This window comes from Pituophis catenifer, unplaced genomic scaffold (genome assembly GCF_029215685.1).
Source record: "Pituophis catenifer annectens isolate HBS135680 unplaced genomic scaffold, rPitCat1.0.hap2 SCAF_7, whole genome shotgun sequence".
NCBI classification, from domain to species: domain Eukaryota; kingdom Metazoa; phylum Chordata; class Lepidosauria; order Squamata; family Colubridae; genus Pituophis; species Pituophis catenifer.
Window position 1 is genome coordinate 20,671,023 of NW_027256887.1, and position 16,996 is coordinate 20,688,018.

A 16,996-nucleotide genomic window follows, 5' to 3' on the forward strand; every position below is an offset into this window, starting at 1 on the left:
ATCACGGGCTGTATTGTGACATATCGCGATGTATCAGGATGTTTTTTTGCCTTTGCAGTGGTGGGGTGGGCGTTGCCTGTGGGGGCTGGGGCATGGTTCGGGCGGGCTGTATTCCGCCTGCGGGCCTGCCAGTTTTTTTTTTTATTTGATTTATATGCCGCCCTTCTCCGGAGACTCAGGGCGGCTTACAATGCGTTAAGCAATAGCCTTCATAATTTTGTATATTTATACAAAGTCAGCTTATTGCCCCCACAAACTTGGTCCTCATTTTACCTACCTTAGAAAGGATGGAAGGCTGAGTCAACCTTGAGCCTGGTGAGATTCGAACTTACAGTAATTGCAGACTGCTGGTGTTAATCACAATGCTTTTAGTCTGCTGAGCCACCAGGCTCTTTTTTTGTTTGACAGGCCTGTTCTAATATTTGTTTTATTTTAGTTGTTTTTATTTTGTAAATTTTGTTCACTGGAGAGTCAGTTGATGAGATTGTCCACTACATAAATTAAATAAATAAACATGAGCCAATTTGTTAACCACAGTTGACTTAAATGTATAAAACCATAAAAACAGTTCCAGTTGATAGAAAATAATACAACTACTTACTTTTTCCTGGGCAACTGACTCAAGAGAAGGATTCTCTTTCAGTATGTTAAATAATCATGTTTTTGCCACTATTTTGTGGTGAATGAACAAAATGAATAAAAATGAGCTATTTAAAATGAACAAAAATTGAAACCAGATTTAACTGTGATATTAATAGATCAGTTTAATGGAGTGTCGTGGTGACCTAAAGGTGAAGATTCTTGCCTCCCACTTGGAAGGTTGAGAGTTCAATCCTAGGCATTGACAGATGTTTCTTTCTCAGGGTGGAAATATCTGATGCAAATTCCGTGTAGGCATCAGGAAGGGCACCTGGCCAGTAAACACTCAGCTTCACTCAGTTGCCTCGACCTCACCATGAATAAAGGGATTAAAGAGATCAGTTTAATATTGATGACTTGGCCTTGATACTACAGTCTGCTTTCCTGTCACATTTGTTGTACGGTAGTCTTATATATACAATAATGTGATAACTGGAAAATCATGTATTTCTTATCTAAAGCTGTTGCTTTATAAACACTGTATCATCATTTACAAATTTAAGAAATAAGCACTTTTTCATAGAATCATGGCTTCTATGATTCATAAAACATAGAATTATAGCACTGCAAAGAGCTTTTTAAGCCACCGCGCCCCATTCTTTGCTCCTTGCAGGAACCCAATTTCTCATGTTTAACAGATGTCTGCCCAGCCTCTGCTTGAGCATATCTTAAAAAGAAGAACAGCCCAAAACTGTTACAAAGTCTTTTATTAGAAGGACCCTTTTTTTGTATCATTATTATGTTTACAAGTCATCCTTCCGGTTTTTGAAATATGTTTCTCATGCTGGTTCTTTGCAGATACCTCAAATCAGCTATGCATCTACAGCTCCAGAACTGAGTGATAACACAAGGTATGATTTTTTCTCTCGTGTGGTCCCGCCAGACTCCTATCAAGCCCAAGCTATGGTTGACATTGTGACAGCACTTGGATGGAACTATGTGTCAACATTGGCATCAGAAGGGAACTACGGGGAAAGTGGTGTAGAAGCTTTCACTCAAATCTCTAGGGAAATTGGTAAGTGAATCTGTTTTAAAAATTATATTATGGGCGTGAATTTTAAATCCTGGGCATGGCCTGCATGATTCATGTAAAACAATGATATATTTGATGAGAACAAAGTGACATACTAGATGGGACAGCCTGCTCTACCCACCTCCACCAAGACACAACTGCTTCTTTTTAATCACTGCTTATTAGGATGGTCAATGTAGAATGGAAACTTTGTTTTAAAAAAAGGAGACCTGGGAGTTTAGGAACATACAAATTAAATTGTGGCCGAATGGAGCTCTTTTAAGTAGATTGAGATCCTACTAATATATTGCATGAGTGATTTCACTGAAGTCATTTCCACCTGGAATTTGAAATGCAGTACTTAAATAAAAAGGGACGCGGTGGCTCAGTGGCTAAAATGCTGAGCTTGTCGATCAGAAGATCGGCAGTTCAGTAGTTCGAATCCCTAGTGCCACGTAATGGGTAAGCTCCTGTTATTTGTCCCAGCTTCTGCCAACCTAGCAGTTCGAAAGCATGTAAAAAATGCAAGTAGAAAAATAGGGACCACCTTTGGTGGGTAGGTAACAGTATTCCGTGCGCCTTTGGTGTTTAGTCATGCCGGCCACATGACCACAGAGACATCTTTGTACAGAGCTGGCTCTTCGGCTTTGAAACGGAGATGAACACCTCCCCCTAGAATCAGGAACGACTAGCACATATGTGCAAGGGGAATCTTTACCTTTACTTAAATAAAGTTATCACTCAGAGAAAACTGCATCAACTTTGTCCCCCCTCTTTTTTTAACCTTTCTGAGAATCTGCCTATTGGTACTTCTATATTGACAAACTGGTTGGAAAACCACTTTGGAGGAATGTGAAAGTTTTCTTTCAGGCAATTAGATGAAGTATTATAATACGTAAGAAATTTTGGTTTGAAGCACTGGTGTTGGTCATTTTTATGGCTGTCCATAAAGGTCAATTTTTCTTCTCATTCAACTGACTCTTGATATATCCTAATTATTATTTTTAGGATAAAATATTTTTGATAAGTCAAAGGTTATAAACATGATTCCCATTGCTTTGGATCTCACCTATTCTATTTTAATTAGAATAGTTACTTTTTGTATTAAAAAAATCCTGGATTTCTTTAAAGAACTGTAGATGTTTAGTCATTATAAAATGATTAAAAGAGGTAGCAATGGCCAAAGTCTAAAGTGTGCATCAGTGAATTTTAATCTGATAAATAATTCTTATATTACATATAGAAAAGAGAAGTCCACATGTGATAATTCTACTGTTGATATCCACCTGGAAAAAAAACCACCTTGGATATTTCCCTCTTTCAAAGATTTCAAAATAATAGGCCTGAGTCAAAATACATTTTATTTTCAAGATGCTTCATGAGGTAGGCTAGCCTGAAAAAATGTGACTGAATTATGGACTACCTTTATAGGTTGAACCAAAATTTGATTCATGATATCTTATTCCACACTGGCATTTAGAAGATATTTATTCTAAACATGTATTGAAGCAATTTCATATAAAACAAGTAGTGCAAAACGTTATTGTAAGTTCTGTTCTGACAAATTTTGGTTAAGACATTTTTACCTTCATATCTAGGAATATTGAAATGTTGTTATGTTAAAATTAGTTACGTTAAATGCATAGAAGCAGAAATATGTGCCCTATAGAACATATTTAGCATGGACTGTATCTAAGTTGCAAAGACCTGATTTCTTCTATTGAATGCACCCTTCAAAGTGATTTTACCTGTTAGGTTGATTTCACCTTTTGGGTTGGGCACGCTGTGTAAAAATAATTAAAGTGCAAATGATGGATGGATGACTCAAGCAAATAATCACTTGGAAGACTAAACTTCTGGTCCTGATGACCGACCCAGACTGAATCTGCAAATAATGACTTTACTAAACAGAACAGAACAGAAGTTCCCTGGAAGACTGGGTAACTCAGAAGCTTTGTCAGAACTCATTATAAACAAGTTATTTCTATTACTCTTTATATGTATATATAGAGCAAAATGCTCCTTCTTAGTAGTAGGAAACTTAACATATGCAAATAGATACTAGGATAATGTTAGGAAGCCATGCTCTTAAAATGTTATATATTTTGGAATTGGGGGGAATACAAATGGTTTTTTTCTTTTTTCTTTTTTATTAAAAATGATCTGTGTTCATTCTTAAAACAATAACTTGCAAAAAAAGGTAAATTTTGTATTTTAGATTATGATCATTTGGCCTTTTAAAGATTCAAATGTTGTTTCTTGTTGTCCTTCTTTAAACGATTTAGAAAGGAAATGAAGATTGTCAGCTGAAGTGCAGCATAATGAAAAGGTCAATATGGAGTTTCAACAACCTGTCACATTGTTATATTAGACATAAGCAGAGAGCACATATAAAGCAACAATAATATTATGTAGGGGATTTATTATTGCAATCAAGAAATTCTTGATTTGAAAATACAGATATGCGAACTATTTCTTGAAATCCTATATCAGATATTCTTTAAGTTTTTTTGCAAGATGGTTTAGGCCTATATGTTCATTCTATGTCAATAGAATAAATCATGGTAAGATTTAATAACGTAGCTGAGAAGAACAGAATTAATCTGTTCACCTGTGATCTGAACAACTTATAATAGTTACGGAACATAAATGCATAAATGAAATGCAACACATTTCTTACCAGACTATATGTCGGCACTAGAGTAAATGCAGGTTGAAGTGCCTATATAAGATACATATGAGATGTACACAATGATACTTGCTTATGCATGAGAAATTTCCTGTGATAATTATAACTAACTGGATCTTAAGAACTAAACAACTGATTCTTTCCCTCAGTTAACTGGTCCTAACAGTCTATAATAAGCAATATTCTGAGCAACGTTGGTGGCAGGATCAAGCTCATTTACTGTGTTTCCCTGAAAATAAGATAGGGTCTTATTTTCTTTTGACCACCCCAAATAAGGGCTTGGCCTTATTATCGGGGGGGGGGGGTATCTTATTATTTTGGGGGTGCAGGAGGCAGCGAGCATGGGACTGGATGTCCTGTTACTGGCGTTGTCTCCCCTCCTTGTTCTTCGCATCGGCCGAGCAGCCCAACACGTCCCACCCCACCCCAATGTCAACAGCTGCTTCCCTTCCCCGCCATTTCTTTATCGAGAGGGGTGGCATGTGGGATGGGGGAGAAGCGAGACACGTGGAGCGAGATGTGACTCCCCTTGCCATCTCTTCTCCCTCCCTCGCCGGGCATGGCAGGGCTTCTTCCCCTTGCTTAGCCACCCACCCCCTTTAGGGATGCAATTTGGAGGTGACAGGTGGGGTGGGTGAGAAGCGGGATCCAGGTCTTACCTTTCAAACTCCGTCGCATTCCTCACCAGAGGAAATGGTGGGACTGGCTGCGCATGCGTGTTAGGGGGGTTATTTTGCAGGGGTGGCTTATATTATTGCATGTACTGAAAAGCCCAATTTATTTATTTATTTATTTATTTATTTATTTATTTATTTATTTATTTATTTATTTATTTTTTTATTTTTACATTTATATACCACCCTTCTCCCTGAGGACTCAGGGCGGTGTACAGCCAGAATTAAAAAAACATGAAATACAAATATTAAAAACAATTAAAATATATATAAATTTGGCCCAAAATTAAAAATACAAACCAATTAAAACATTTAAAATTTCTTCTTAAGCCAGCCCGGCTTGCTGGAAAAAGTGGGTTTTAAGGGCACGGCGGAAGGCACTAAGGTCATGGATTCTCTTATCTCTGGGGGCAACTGATTCCAGAGGGTAGGAGCCCCCACAGAGAAGGCCCTCCCCCTGGGAGTCACCAGCCTACATTGATTGGGTGATGGCACCCTGAGGAGGCCCTCTCTGTGGGAGCGCACGGGACAATGGGAGGTCGTCGGTAGCAGCAGGCGGTCTCAAAGATAGCTAGGCCCGATGCCATGGAGCGCTTTAAAGGTGATAACCAACACCTTGAAGCGCACCCGGAAGACCACTGGGAGCCAGTGCAGCTCGTGCAGGAGCGGTGTTACATGGGAGCGCCATGCTGCTCCCATCACTACCCGCGCTGCTGCATTCTGGACCAGTTGGAGCCTCCGGGTGCTCTTCAAGGGGAGCCCCATGTAGAGAGCGTTGCAGTAGTCAAGGTGAGAGGTGACGAGGGCATGAGTGACTGTGCACAGGGAATCCCGATCAAGAAAGGGCCGCAACTGGCGAATCAGGCGAACCTGACAAAAGGTCCCCCTAGTTACAGCTGTCAGATGTTCCTCCAAGGACAGCTGCATATCCAGGAGGACTCCCAGATTGCGAACCCTTTCTGTGGGGGCCAAAGATTCACCCCCAATAGTCAGTGATGGAGTCAACTGACTATATCGGGATGCCGGGAGCCACAGCCACTCAGTCTTGGAAGGGTTGAGCTTGAGCCTGTTCCTCCCCATCCAGATCCGCACGGCCTCCAGGCACTGGGACATCACTTCAAGGGCATCATTGGGGTGGCCTGGGCTTATTATCCGGACATGTCTTATTTTCGGGGAAATACGATAGTATTAAGTAATGCAGACAAGTAAAATGCAGAGCAGAGCTTGCTTTACTTCTTCCAAATATTACACAAGGCAGGTCTGTATTATCAGTGGGGCAGTTAAGTTTATGGTAGAATCTTTTGCTTGGCCCCAAGAAGCAGATTCTTCTGAGTGTGATGAAGTTGTTTATTCTCAGATTTCTCCAACCGAGCCGAGCAAGATCGTTTCAGCACCTAAGGCAAACTAAGAGCCACATCTTATTTCTCCTGACATGATTAACAAGGAAGTGTTGATTTGCTCATTGCAGTTTGGGAGACCGGCAGCATTTTTATCAAGCTTTAACAGAATTGTCAAGCTTATTGCTTTTTCAATATCTCTTTACCCAGCAGTTTATCAAATATTAGTTCTTCTCCTTAATTTTTTACATATGCAGACACATGAATGCAAACACACACACACACACACACACACACACACACACACACACACACATTTTTTGAGCACCATGTGCCTGAACAAATGTCAGCAAGAATCTGATGGCAACCAGGAAACATTCTTGACATCTGGCAGTAGAGAATGATTAAACAAAGTCTCTCTAGGGTGCTGGCTTTTTGCTTGGTTCAGTTATTGTGACATTTTTATTACAAAATCCAGTCCATCCCCTAATGGAATATGGAATGCTGTAGAGCCAGGTTTATTCCTGTTAGTGGTCACTGAAGCATCAGGATAAATCCAGATGGAAAGTTGTTGCCTCTTCTGACTGGCAGTTAATGGAAGGAATGAAGACAAAACAGAAGACTCCAGCATATGATTAAGGGAAAACACTTAGCGCTTTTTGAATTCTCCCTCGCCTCCTGTTCTTAATACTGAGAACATCTGTCAATACAAAGGTGTTATTAGAAAAGACTGCAAGTAAAATGATTTGAGAAAGGAAGTGGGTTTTGTTTTGATGTTTTGGAAGATGTGTTGCAGAAATGCTTACTTGAGTCAGTCTAGATACAACATCTGCCTGCATTTCCCTTCTTCCTGTTGGGCTTTTTAGAAGAACTTCACAATAGACCTGCAAATGGCAAGATTTTTCCACTCCTTCAGTAATTTGTAACATTGTCTTGCTTTGGGTAAACATCTCCCTGCCAATGAAACTTTCAGAATATTGCAGCACAGAAGCGTCCACTAGCTGATTTCCAGGTAATAAAATGTTTTTTCTTCTAGATATAAGGAAGAACAAAAAAAAGTTATTTGCTTGGGAAATGTGAATATGCAGCCAAAATTGATTATCAACAAAGCACTAACTTCATGTACATGACTTCATGTGCATAATATGCCTGACACTTTGCCACAGAGTGAAGAAATGAAGGGAGGGGGGGGATCAGAGACTATTTTTGTTAAAACAGGCTTTTCCATTAAAACAACAGATTTCATTTTGAAAATCATTTTCTTTTTTAAAAATATAACCCACTCAGAGTCCAAGGACAGCTTAAAAAAACCCCACACAAATATTTCATATGTAGTTTCAAAATCAGCTGAGAATATGCGGTCTGTTGGATTTTATCTGTGAATGTGAATCAGATTTATTTCCTCTTAGGTAAAGATAAAGGTTCCCCTCACACATATATGCTAGTCGTTCCCAACTCTAAGCTCTCCGTTTCAAAGCCGAAGAGCCAGCACTGTCCGAAGACGTCTCCGTGGTCATGTGGCCGGCATGACTAAATGCCAAAGGCACACAGAACGTTGTTACCTTCCCACCAAAGGTGGTCCCTATTTTTCTACTTGCATTTTTTACGTGCTTTCGAACTGCTAGGTTGGCAGAAGCTGGGACAAGTAACGGGAGCTCACCCTGTTACATGGCACTAGGGATTTGAACCGCTGAACTGCCGATCTTTCAATCAACAACCTCAGCGTCTTAGCCACCTCATCCCCTGTTATTTTCTTTTACCTTCACTCATTTTGGCACATGTATGCCTTTCTATTAAGTATGCTAATTATATATAGTTAACAATGTAGCAAAAATAATAAGTATACATATATTCTACTTCAAGTCAATGAATTTAGTGAGTATATTTCCTCTGTAAGCTGTTGAGAAGAGGAGATATAGATGACTGCAGTGGGAGATACGGATTCCTTCAAATGACACCATACATGTTTCACATCATCATCCAAATAAATCAGCTTTGTACTTTGGTGGTCTGATATTAAAGTGTAAATTATATCATGTATCCTTTGCTCAATGGTGTCATAGCACACTTGCCATTTTGGTATCATTTTAACTTGTAACAAATAGCTAAAGGAAGTGAACCTATTTTTTGTTCAGAGAATAACAATTGTGGATCCTTCTGTTGGAGAATATTCGGGATGCTTGTATGGTCCTGTGTGTATTGCTGAATTTTCCTTGCCAAATGCAAGAAGCAAAGTGTTTCATTAAAAATATTTAAAGGACACTTTCCAAATGACAGTATTTGTACACATTGTCATGAAAGACAAAAAGCTTTATTTGTCTTCGTTGTTCACTGTTGTATTTAATTTCGTAGCGGACAAACTATTTCTTTAATTCTGTGATAGGGCAGTGGCTTGGTATTTCACATGATGAAAAAAAGATGGGAACAATGCCTATAGGGATAATTCCCTATCATCTGATGCAGAGGTGAGTTTCAGCAGGTTCTGACCAATTCTGGAGAACCGGTAGCGGAAATTTTGAGTAGTTCGGAGAACCTGTAGTAAAAATTCTGACTGGCCCTGCCCCATCTATTTTCTGCCTCCCAAATCCCAGCTGATCAGGAGGAAATGGAGATTTTACAGTATCCTTCCCCTGCCATGCCTATTAAGCCATGCCCACCAAGCCATGCCATGCCCACCAAGCCACATCCACAGAACTGGTAGTAAAAAATTTTGAAACCCACCACTGATCTGATGGCAGTGCTAGATGGAGGCATTGGAGCTACAGACACAAATTTCTAAGGAGCCAGTCCAAAGACAGAAGCTTTATGATAATACTTTAGAGTTTACATGTGAAATTCTCAAATATTTTTTTTATGGAAACAGGGTAATTATGATTTCTTATGGAACCTAAACTTGAGGGTGGATAGTCAATCTTTCATGATGAATTTCAGTGCTGAGGAACACTGTGGGATCTTTTATGATGAGGCTGGCCATCTGAAGTTAATGAACAATGTCACATCCTTAGAGCCCAATTTGTCTCTTGTAAATAGGATCTAGAAAGTTATTGGTGCCATATTAAAAAAACCTGAATGGCACTAGAAAATCTGTTCTTGTAGGCTTCATCTTGATATCTATTGATAAGTAGGCCATTTGGCATTTCACTTGCATTGCTTGTGATTTTATTTTGATTTATTGCTACTCTACACATTGGACTTTCACAAAGATGAGGGAGTCAAAGTATTTTCCAAAGCACTAGTAGGCAAGACAAGAAACAATGGATGGAAACTAAACAAAGAGAGAAGTAACCTAAAAATAAAGAGAAATTTCCTAACGGTGAGAACAAATAACCAGTTGAATGGCTTGCCTTCAGAAGTTGTGGGTGTCCCATCACTGGAAGCTTTTAAGAAGAGATTGGACAGCCATTTACCCCTCCTGCGTGAGCTGCACTGGCTCCCAGTGGTCTTCCGGGTGCAATTCAAGGTGTTGGTTACCACCTTTAAAGTGCTCCATGGCATTGGACCTGAGTACCTTCGAGACCGTCTTCTGCCACCAGTAGCCTCCCACCGGCCAGTCCGCTCCCGCAGAGAGGGTTTCCTCAGGGTGCTATCGACCAAATTATGTCGGCTGGCGACACCCAGGGGGAGGGCCTTCTCTGTGGGAGCCCCTGCCCTTTGGAATGAACTGCCCCCAGAAATGCGTAAGATCTCCGATCTCCGTGTTTTTCGCTGTGCCCTCAAAACCTTGTTATTCCGCCAGGCCGGGCTATCAATGTAAAGATTTTAATTGGTTTTAAATGTGGGATTTTAAATTTGGGGGTTTTATAATTGAGCCAATTATTTAATAATTTTAATTATTTTTAAATTTTGTTTGTCTTTGTGCTTTTAATCAGGCTGTACACCACCCTGAGTCCTTCGGGAGAAGGGCAGTATAGAAATAAAATTATTATTATTATTATTATTATTATTATTATTATTATTATTATTATTATTATTATTATTATTTATTAGAATGATATAGGGTCTTCTGCTCAAGCAGGGGGTTGGCTTCGAAAACCCTGAAGGTCTCTTCAAACTCTGTTACTCTATGTCTGTCTATGATTCATCATCAGCCAAATGTTTAGAGTGGATTTGGCATTTTTACCCACCTATTGAGTCCTTCCCAAAGACCTGAGATAGGGAGATGTTGTTGTTTGTTGGTATTAAAGGTATTACCGCAAGATGTAACCTGTTCTGAGTAAAGTTGCCTTTTCCAGTTGACTGATGGTAATTCTGTTAATGCTGATGGTGCTCAAGAGTTGCTCTTGAACTAGTACTATTGGTGTTGTCTTTGCTTTCTTTTGTCATAGTCATTCTACTTCTATATGCAGGTCTTCGTATTTTGTGATTTTATCTAGTTCTTTTTCTTCTATTCTGCTGTGTCCAGGCACTGCAATGTCTACTATCATCATCATTGTTGTTGTTTATGTTGTATGCGGCCCAGAGTTACACTCTCTCTTTAAATAGATAAAAATACATTTCAAAGGAGTAATGTTTGATATTGATACATAAATGTTAATTTATTTTATGTAATTTTAGCACATTTATGTCTACTTTTTAGTTGTATTAATTATAGTTTTATGCATTTTTATTGTTGTGTTCTATAGCTTAAGGGCCATAATAAAGATTCTGATATAATATGATTTGAAGCATGGTTAAAAATCAATATTCGAAAGACTGGCAGAAGATACATTGCTAGATATATATTCATATATACATATGTAGCACAACCTTACATTGCATTTTACCTTGTAATAACTTTCTAATTCAGAAGCTGAATAATTTCCTCCATAATTCTTTTTAACATTGTGATAGAGTTTGCCCCCCTTTTTAAATTACATAGAGTTCAATAAAGTACCTTTTATGCTAGTCTTTGAGATAAATACAGAATCTTGGAAACTGCAAATAGAATTTTTAACCTTCATTTATAATAAGGCAGAGTCTGTTTTTATTTCATTTATTTTTATACTTTTATTTATTTTTTCAAATGCTTATTTAGCTACCCAGTTTATAATATATACCCTGAGGTGGCTCTTGTGATCATATAAAACATACAAAAATAACAAGACTCAACAAAAATAAAAACATTACACTCAGTCAAGGATCCATAATATTTATATCCTGAATATGCTGGGCACAACTTTAATTCCAATCCAGGATCTAGGAGAAGTGCTATATCTTTGTGGCCTTACAGAAGTCTAAGAAGATAGAGATTTCCAGATCGTGAGGAAGAAGCTGTTCCATAGAGCAAACATAGCTAAGGAGAAAGTTCCATCAGATGACTTCATTTAATAGAGAGGACCTAAAATGTGCCCACTCTACCTGATCTGATAGTGTCAGGGGAAGGGGTCCACAAAAAAACCTGGCCATGTGCCATATATCTGGAAGAAACCAGGAATTAATAAAGCTTGGACCGTGGTGGTGTAAAGAGTAAGGAAGATAACCTTGGTGGAGATCCTCATGTTTTGTTGTCAAGGTAACAAGGAGTAATTTTTTTTTAAGAATGTCCAGATAATGTTTGGATGTGGCTGTGACACACTTCTCTCTAGTTCACAACACAATCAGACTTTCAAGATTCTGTTATAGCCAATCTCAATAAAAAAATACCATATTTTTCGCACTATAAGATGCACTTCCCTCAGCCCCCAAAGTGGGTGGAAATGTCTGTGCATCTTATAGAGCAAATATTGCAGCAGGGGACGAGGTATAGTGATGCCGCTGCCTGTCGCCGCCACCTGTCACCGCCGCCTGTCACCACTGCTGCCATTCGCCACCACCAGGGAATGCTGGAGCCTTCGCTGCTGAGCAGCTGATTGGTGGTTGGAGCGGCCTCCCAGAATACTGTCAATCAGTTGTTCTAGGTGGCAGGGATTGCCATTGATCTGAGATAGGCGGTGATAGGCAGTGGTGGCAAAGATCACTACTGCCTAGAACAGCTGATCGACGGTATTCCAGGAGGCCTATCCAACCACCAATCAGCTGCTCGGCGGCGAAGGCTCCAGCATTCCCCAGGGGTGACAACAGTTGACCAGTGGTGGGTACAACAGAGTGGAGCCCTGAAAAACCACGTGCTGGGACTGCAATAACATGCTGAAGCTGATCAGGCTGTTTGCTGTTTGCTGCAAGGACGCTAGCCAGATGCATACCGGATGGATGCTGGGACGCAGAGGCAGATTTTTTTTTCTTCTTTTCCTCCTCTAAACCTAATGTGTGTCTTATGGTCTGGTGCGTCTTATTGTTCTGCCCCAGCTACGGACCCCAAAGAATGCAGCACAAAGTCCTTTCAAACCTTAGTTTACTGAATAAACCAGCCTTTTACAACAAGAGCTGTTAATTAACTGCATTAACAGCCGCCAAGAATTCAAAGAATAATAACTGAAAACTTACTATAGTTGGCAGAATGCCCAGAAGGAATTTGCAGAGAGCTGATAAGATAAGCAAGACAAGACACGAAGGTATGTGAACTAAGTTGTTCCCTGCAAATTGCTTCAGTCGGAGTTCCTCCTTAAATAGGCTAAGGGAGTGGCCAATTAGCCCCAAGCCTTACTCCCGAGGAGATCTTCTTCTGAGGTGCCACTCCTGCCTTTTGGCAGGTCTGCGCACCCGTGCATTGAGAAGAGGCTCCTCCTCTTCGTCCTCTTCACTTAAAAGAGCTTCTGGGGGTTCTGAAGGCCCTGGCTGAATCCCCGCCTCTGGCACCACATCTTCTCCAGCCTCCTCATTGTCCGACTCGAGTGCCAGCTGCACAGGCTGCTGGTGCAGCACCACACCAGCCTCCTCACTGTCTGAATCAGCTAGTAGCTGCACAGGCCGCGTACGGGCCACAACACATATAGTGCGAAAAATACGGTGTTAAGTTCTTGAATTGATCTTCAGGCTGACAAATTTTGGGCTGATCTGAACTGTATCTATGTTGTAATTCTGGGAGTCGTCTTCTTGGTTTTCTTACCACTTAAGTGAAGTTGTCAGTTATAAGATAAGATGCCAGACCTATTATGTCTCAGTTTGCCTTCCTTTGTTTTTCCAGCCTTTGTACAGGTGTAGTGGAAATGAAGAAATTGGCTGTCCTATTTTCCTAATGGATTTATACTGTTAAAAAGTCAAAAGAAAACATGTTTCTTCTCTAAAAAATATAAGGACTAAGCTGGTATCTCCCTTGCCATTAAATTTCTCCTGGAAAGCAATGGAACCTGTCACGGCTGCCATTCTGCTAAGTTATGCATTGCAAGCTGACAGCCTGACATCTGTAATGGGGGGAGAGAGACCAGTGGGGTAGGGATGCAGGGAAATAGCCAGGAAGAATTGAAACCAAGCTGTTTTGTCCTGTGGGAAGCACTAGCCACCTCAAGATCAATTAAAACAATGCTGAGCTGGCAAGCACATGAAGACAGGGACCATTTGCCAAACAATTTCAGAGGTGGACTGCACTTTCTTTAACAAAGGGATCGCTGGTTGTGAGCACATGCACCCCTTTGGGAGAGAAACGGAGCTTCAAACAGGCTCCTAATCAGCTCCGGCAGCTCCGGTGAGAACAGCAGGGAGGCACAGAATGCATCTGGGCCAGCCAACGAGCCAGAAAGTAAGTTATAAATGGATATCATAGAACAGGAGCTGGTGGGCAGGCCCAGCCAGCGATCAGAGCTAAGGGTTTGCCCGAACCCTTGCGACCATGCAGCAGCCCACCACTGAACAATTTGTTAACACCTAATTGGACTTTGACTGATAACCAGGGGGTTGGCCAGGAACAAGGGAAACAGATTTTGGGTGCAAAAATCTTAGACTCACTTTTGTCTCTTCTGTAACAATTTTGGCTTTAGTAAAGTAACTTTTGGCTAATCATGGGCCAGGAGTCTTTCTTTTCTAATTGACCAAGATGGGATGGTTGACAGGTCCATACTATCTAATATATCTTATTATGTTACCTTTCACAGTTTTCCAGGCCAAAGGCAGTTTATACTCAAAGAAGCTTGAAGGTCATAAACAAAATCATTACTGGAGAAGGATGTAGAAACTGCTATGGAAGTCCTTGAATGTTTACTTGAATATTTTTCTATTCTTTCATCAAAGTTAGCTCTCTAAGTTAGATTTCTTCATGTGAACTCTACTGATAATAAATATTTCAACTTGCAAATTGTAATTAATATTATATATCCCAATTAAACAACAAAAATTGAAAGGTATTAGAAACATTATAATATAACATTCTAGGTGCAGCAATAATGCAGGTTATTGAAGGGATTCCTATGAAAAACAGTTAAAAATAACTTACCATAGTCTTGTTAAATGTACAACTTACTTTCTTATCAGTGTGTTATTAATGACTGTTTAATGCTTATCCTTACTACTATTAATAATGTAGTATTCTTTAGCAACATATCTCCAGTGAGTTTGCCTGGACACTGGACTTCATATTAAAATAATTCATAAGGATACTTTGCTGCTCAGTGTAATTGGATTTTTCATTGCATCATTGTGTCAATGTTGAAGACTGAGATTTTTTGAATTCACTTAAGGGAATCAGCATACTTACTAGCTGTTAATTTAGGAATAAAGCTTTGACAGACTTGGCTTATGAGATCATGAACCAAAAATTAATGGCATTAACTGGAATATATGATTTGTCATATAAGTCAGAAAAAAAGTGGGGATTTAAATTAGTGACTGCAATATTTCTGTAGTTTTTGTCAGTTACGTGTATAGATTTACATGTGCCATATATCCTACTTTATACATATAAAGTAACATATTTTATCAAAATCCTGAAAAGGGAAATGCATTTGGTGTCTAGAGTCCTAAGAATGAAGAACAGCCTATACAAGGCATTGGGTGAGGACATAAAATGTACCTCTTGGGACTAAGGCTCTAGTCTTATTCTAAAAGCTAAGCGTCTCAAAATGTCATCTGAAAAAGTGATAAATATATGTCTCAAACATGCTAAAAAGACTCACAAACCAGTAGTGATACCTCCACAGTATTTTTTCATAAACTCACATCTCCTATGTCTTCTTTTTAATGAAGATGTTATCCTCAGATCTGTAATCTGTAATGGCCACAGATTGGATGGATAAATTATAACAATATGTAAAGTGTGCCAATATTTTTTTTCTTTTTTTTTTCTTTTTTTTCCCCAGCCCCTGCTTTTTTAAACAATCTTTCTGCTGTGTGTGTGTGTGTGTGTGTGCGTGTGTGTGTGCCTAGTGATCTCTGTAGGCAATCTCTCCTGTGCCTGACTCACTTTTTTCTTCCCTCCCTTCACAAAGTAGAAAGATTGGAGAGAAAGGGATTACAAGAGAGTAAGTAGGCACACAGGGAATATATTGGGCTGATTCTGTAGCTTGCTTGAGGCTTCCAGTCCCAATCATGTCTGGAGCTGCCAGTGCTATTGCATTCCTTTTGGTGTGCATTCCCCATTATGTGCTTATTTATTCTCTTGTAATTCCTAACTCTGCAATCTCTCAACATTATCAGGGGAGATAAAACAATGTCAGTGTCAGATCTGCCATCACATTGCTTCAGCCCTGCTTTGCTTTGATGGCATTCTGCCATAAAAATGGAGGGAGGGACAATGGGGCAACATAGAACGGAACCAGAAGTGCCAACCAGAGATCAGAGACAATAGTTGAGAGACCCAAGCTTACAGGCATGAAAACGGAATGCAAACCCCCACCAAAGAGGCACCAAACCTTAGAACTGTTATCAAAATACCTAGCTTGAATATCATTGGACATTAACAAGATGACCAAGTGGGAAAGAGCCTGAAAGAAAGGAAAATCACAGGGTTTACGTGGGAATACTCAGATCAAATGCAGGCACTGGTTGTAAAATTATTTTTTCATTATCTTGGTAACTTTGAATGACTGCTGAACAAAGCAGTCATTAAGTCATCTCTACTTGTATTATGTTAAGGCAAAATCAAAGAAACCTGTTTTGCTACCGTATTTTCCCCAAAATAAGACCCTGTTTTATATTTTTTTGAACCCTGAAATAAGCACTTGGCCTTATTGCCATGCACTCAAAGCCTGATTGGCTTATTATCAGGGGATGTCTTATTTTGTGGGAAACAGGGTATATATGGACTTAGCAATAGACACTTAAGAAAAAATATCTAACTACAATGTATTCCGATAATAAAGTCTCTATCAACTACCTTTGGCAAAACCAACCATAATGTACATGTTAATACAGATTTATTGCCAGGATGAATAGACTAGCTATGTTCAATATAGTAATAAATTGTAACTTAATGCCATAAAAAAGCCACAAACCATACATCCATTAGTAATGTTACCTTGCTACTGGTAAACCACATTTTCATGCTGCTCAAACTGTTGCTGATACTAAATATAGTAAATATATTTTTGTGTTACTTCAACTACATACATATCAACAATATATTAAATATCCTTCAAGATATAGTTTCTGAATTTGATTTATTTCTTTAATTATCAATTTACGTACATCACAGTTCTAAATAGAGATGATCTATATGGTCTACAATATTTGTTTAAATATTATGAATGAGCATATCCACTGCTTTTTAAATATTCTCATGTCATATTGAACAGTCCTGATAGATTTGGCTCTTCCAAATTTGACACTATTGATTTCTAGGTCAGTTTGGGCCAGTGGT

The 16,996-nt window shown here is 39.3% G+C and overlaps 1 protein-coding gene across 1 annotated transcript in view; it reads left to right on the forward strand.

Annotated features, from left to right (window-relative positions):
* The window catches only part of GRM8 (glutamate metabotropic receptor 8), a 502,734-nt gene that overhangs the window by 106,830 nt on the left and 378,908 nt on the right, over positions 1 to 16,996 (forward strand). Inside the window, exon 2 of the mRNA XM_070947976.1 lies at positions 1,438 to 1,654. Coding sequence (XP_070804077.1) covers positions 1,438 to 1,654 — 217 coding nt within the window. The remainder of the gene's footprint in view (positions 1 to 1,437; positions 1,655 to 16,996) is intronic.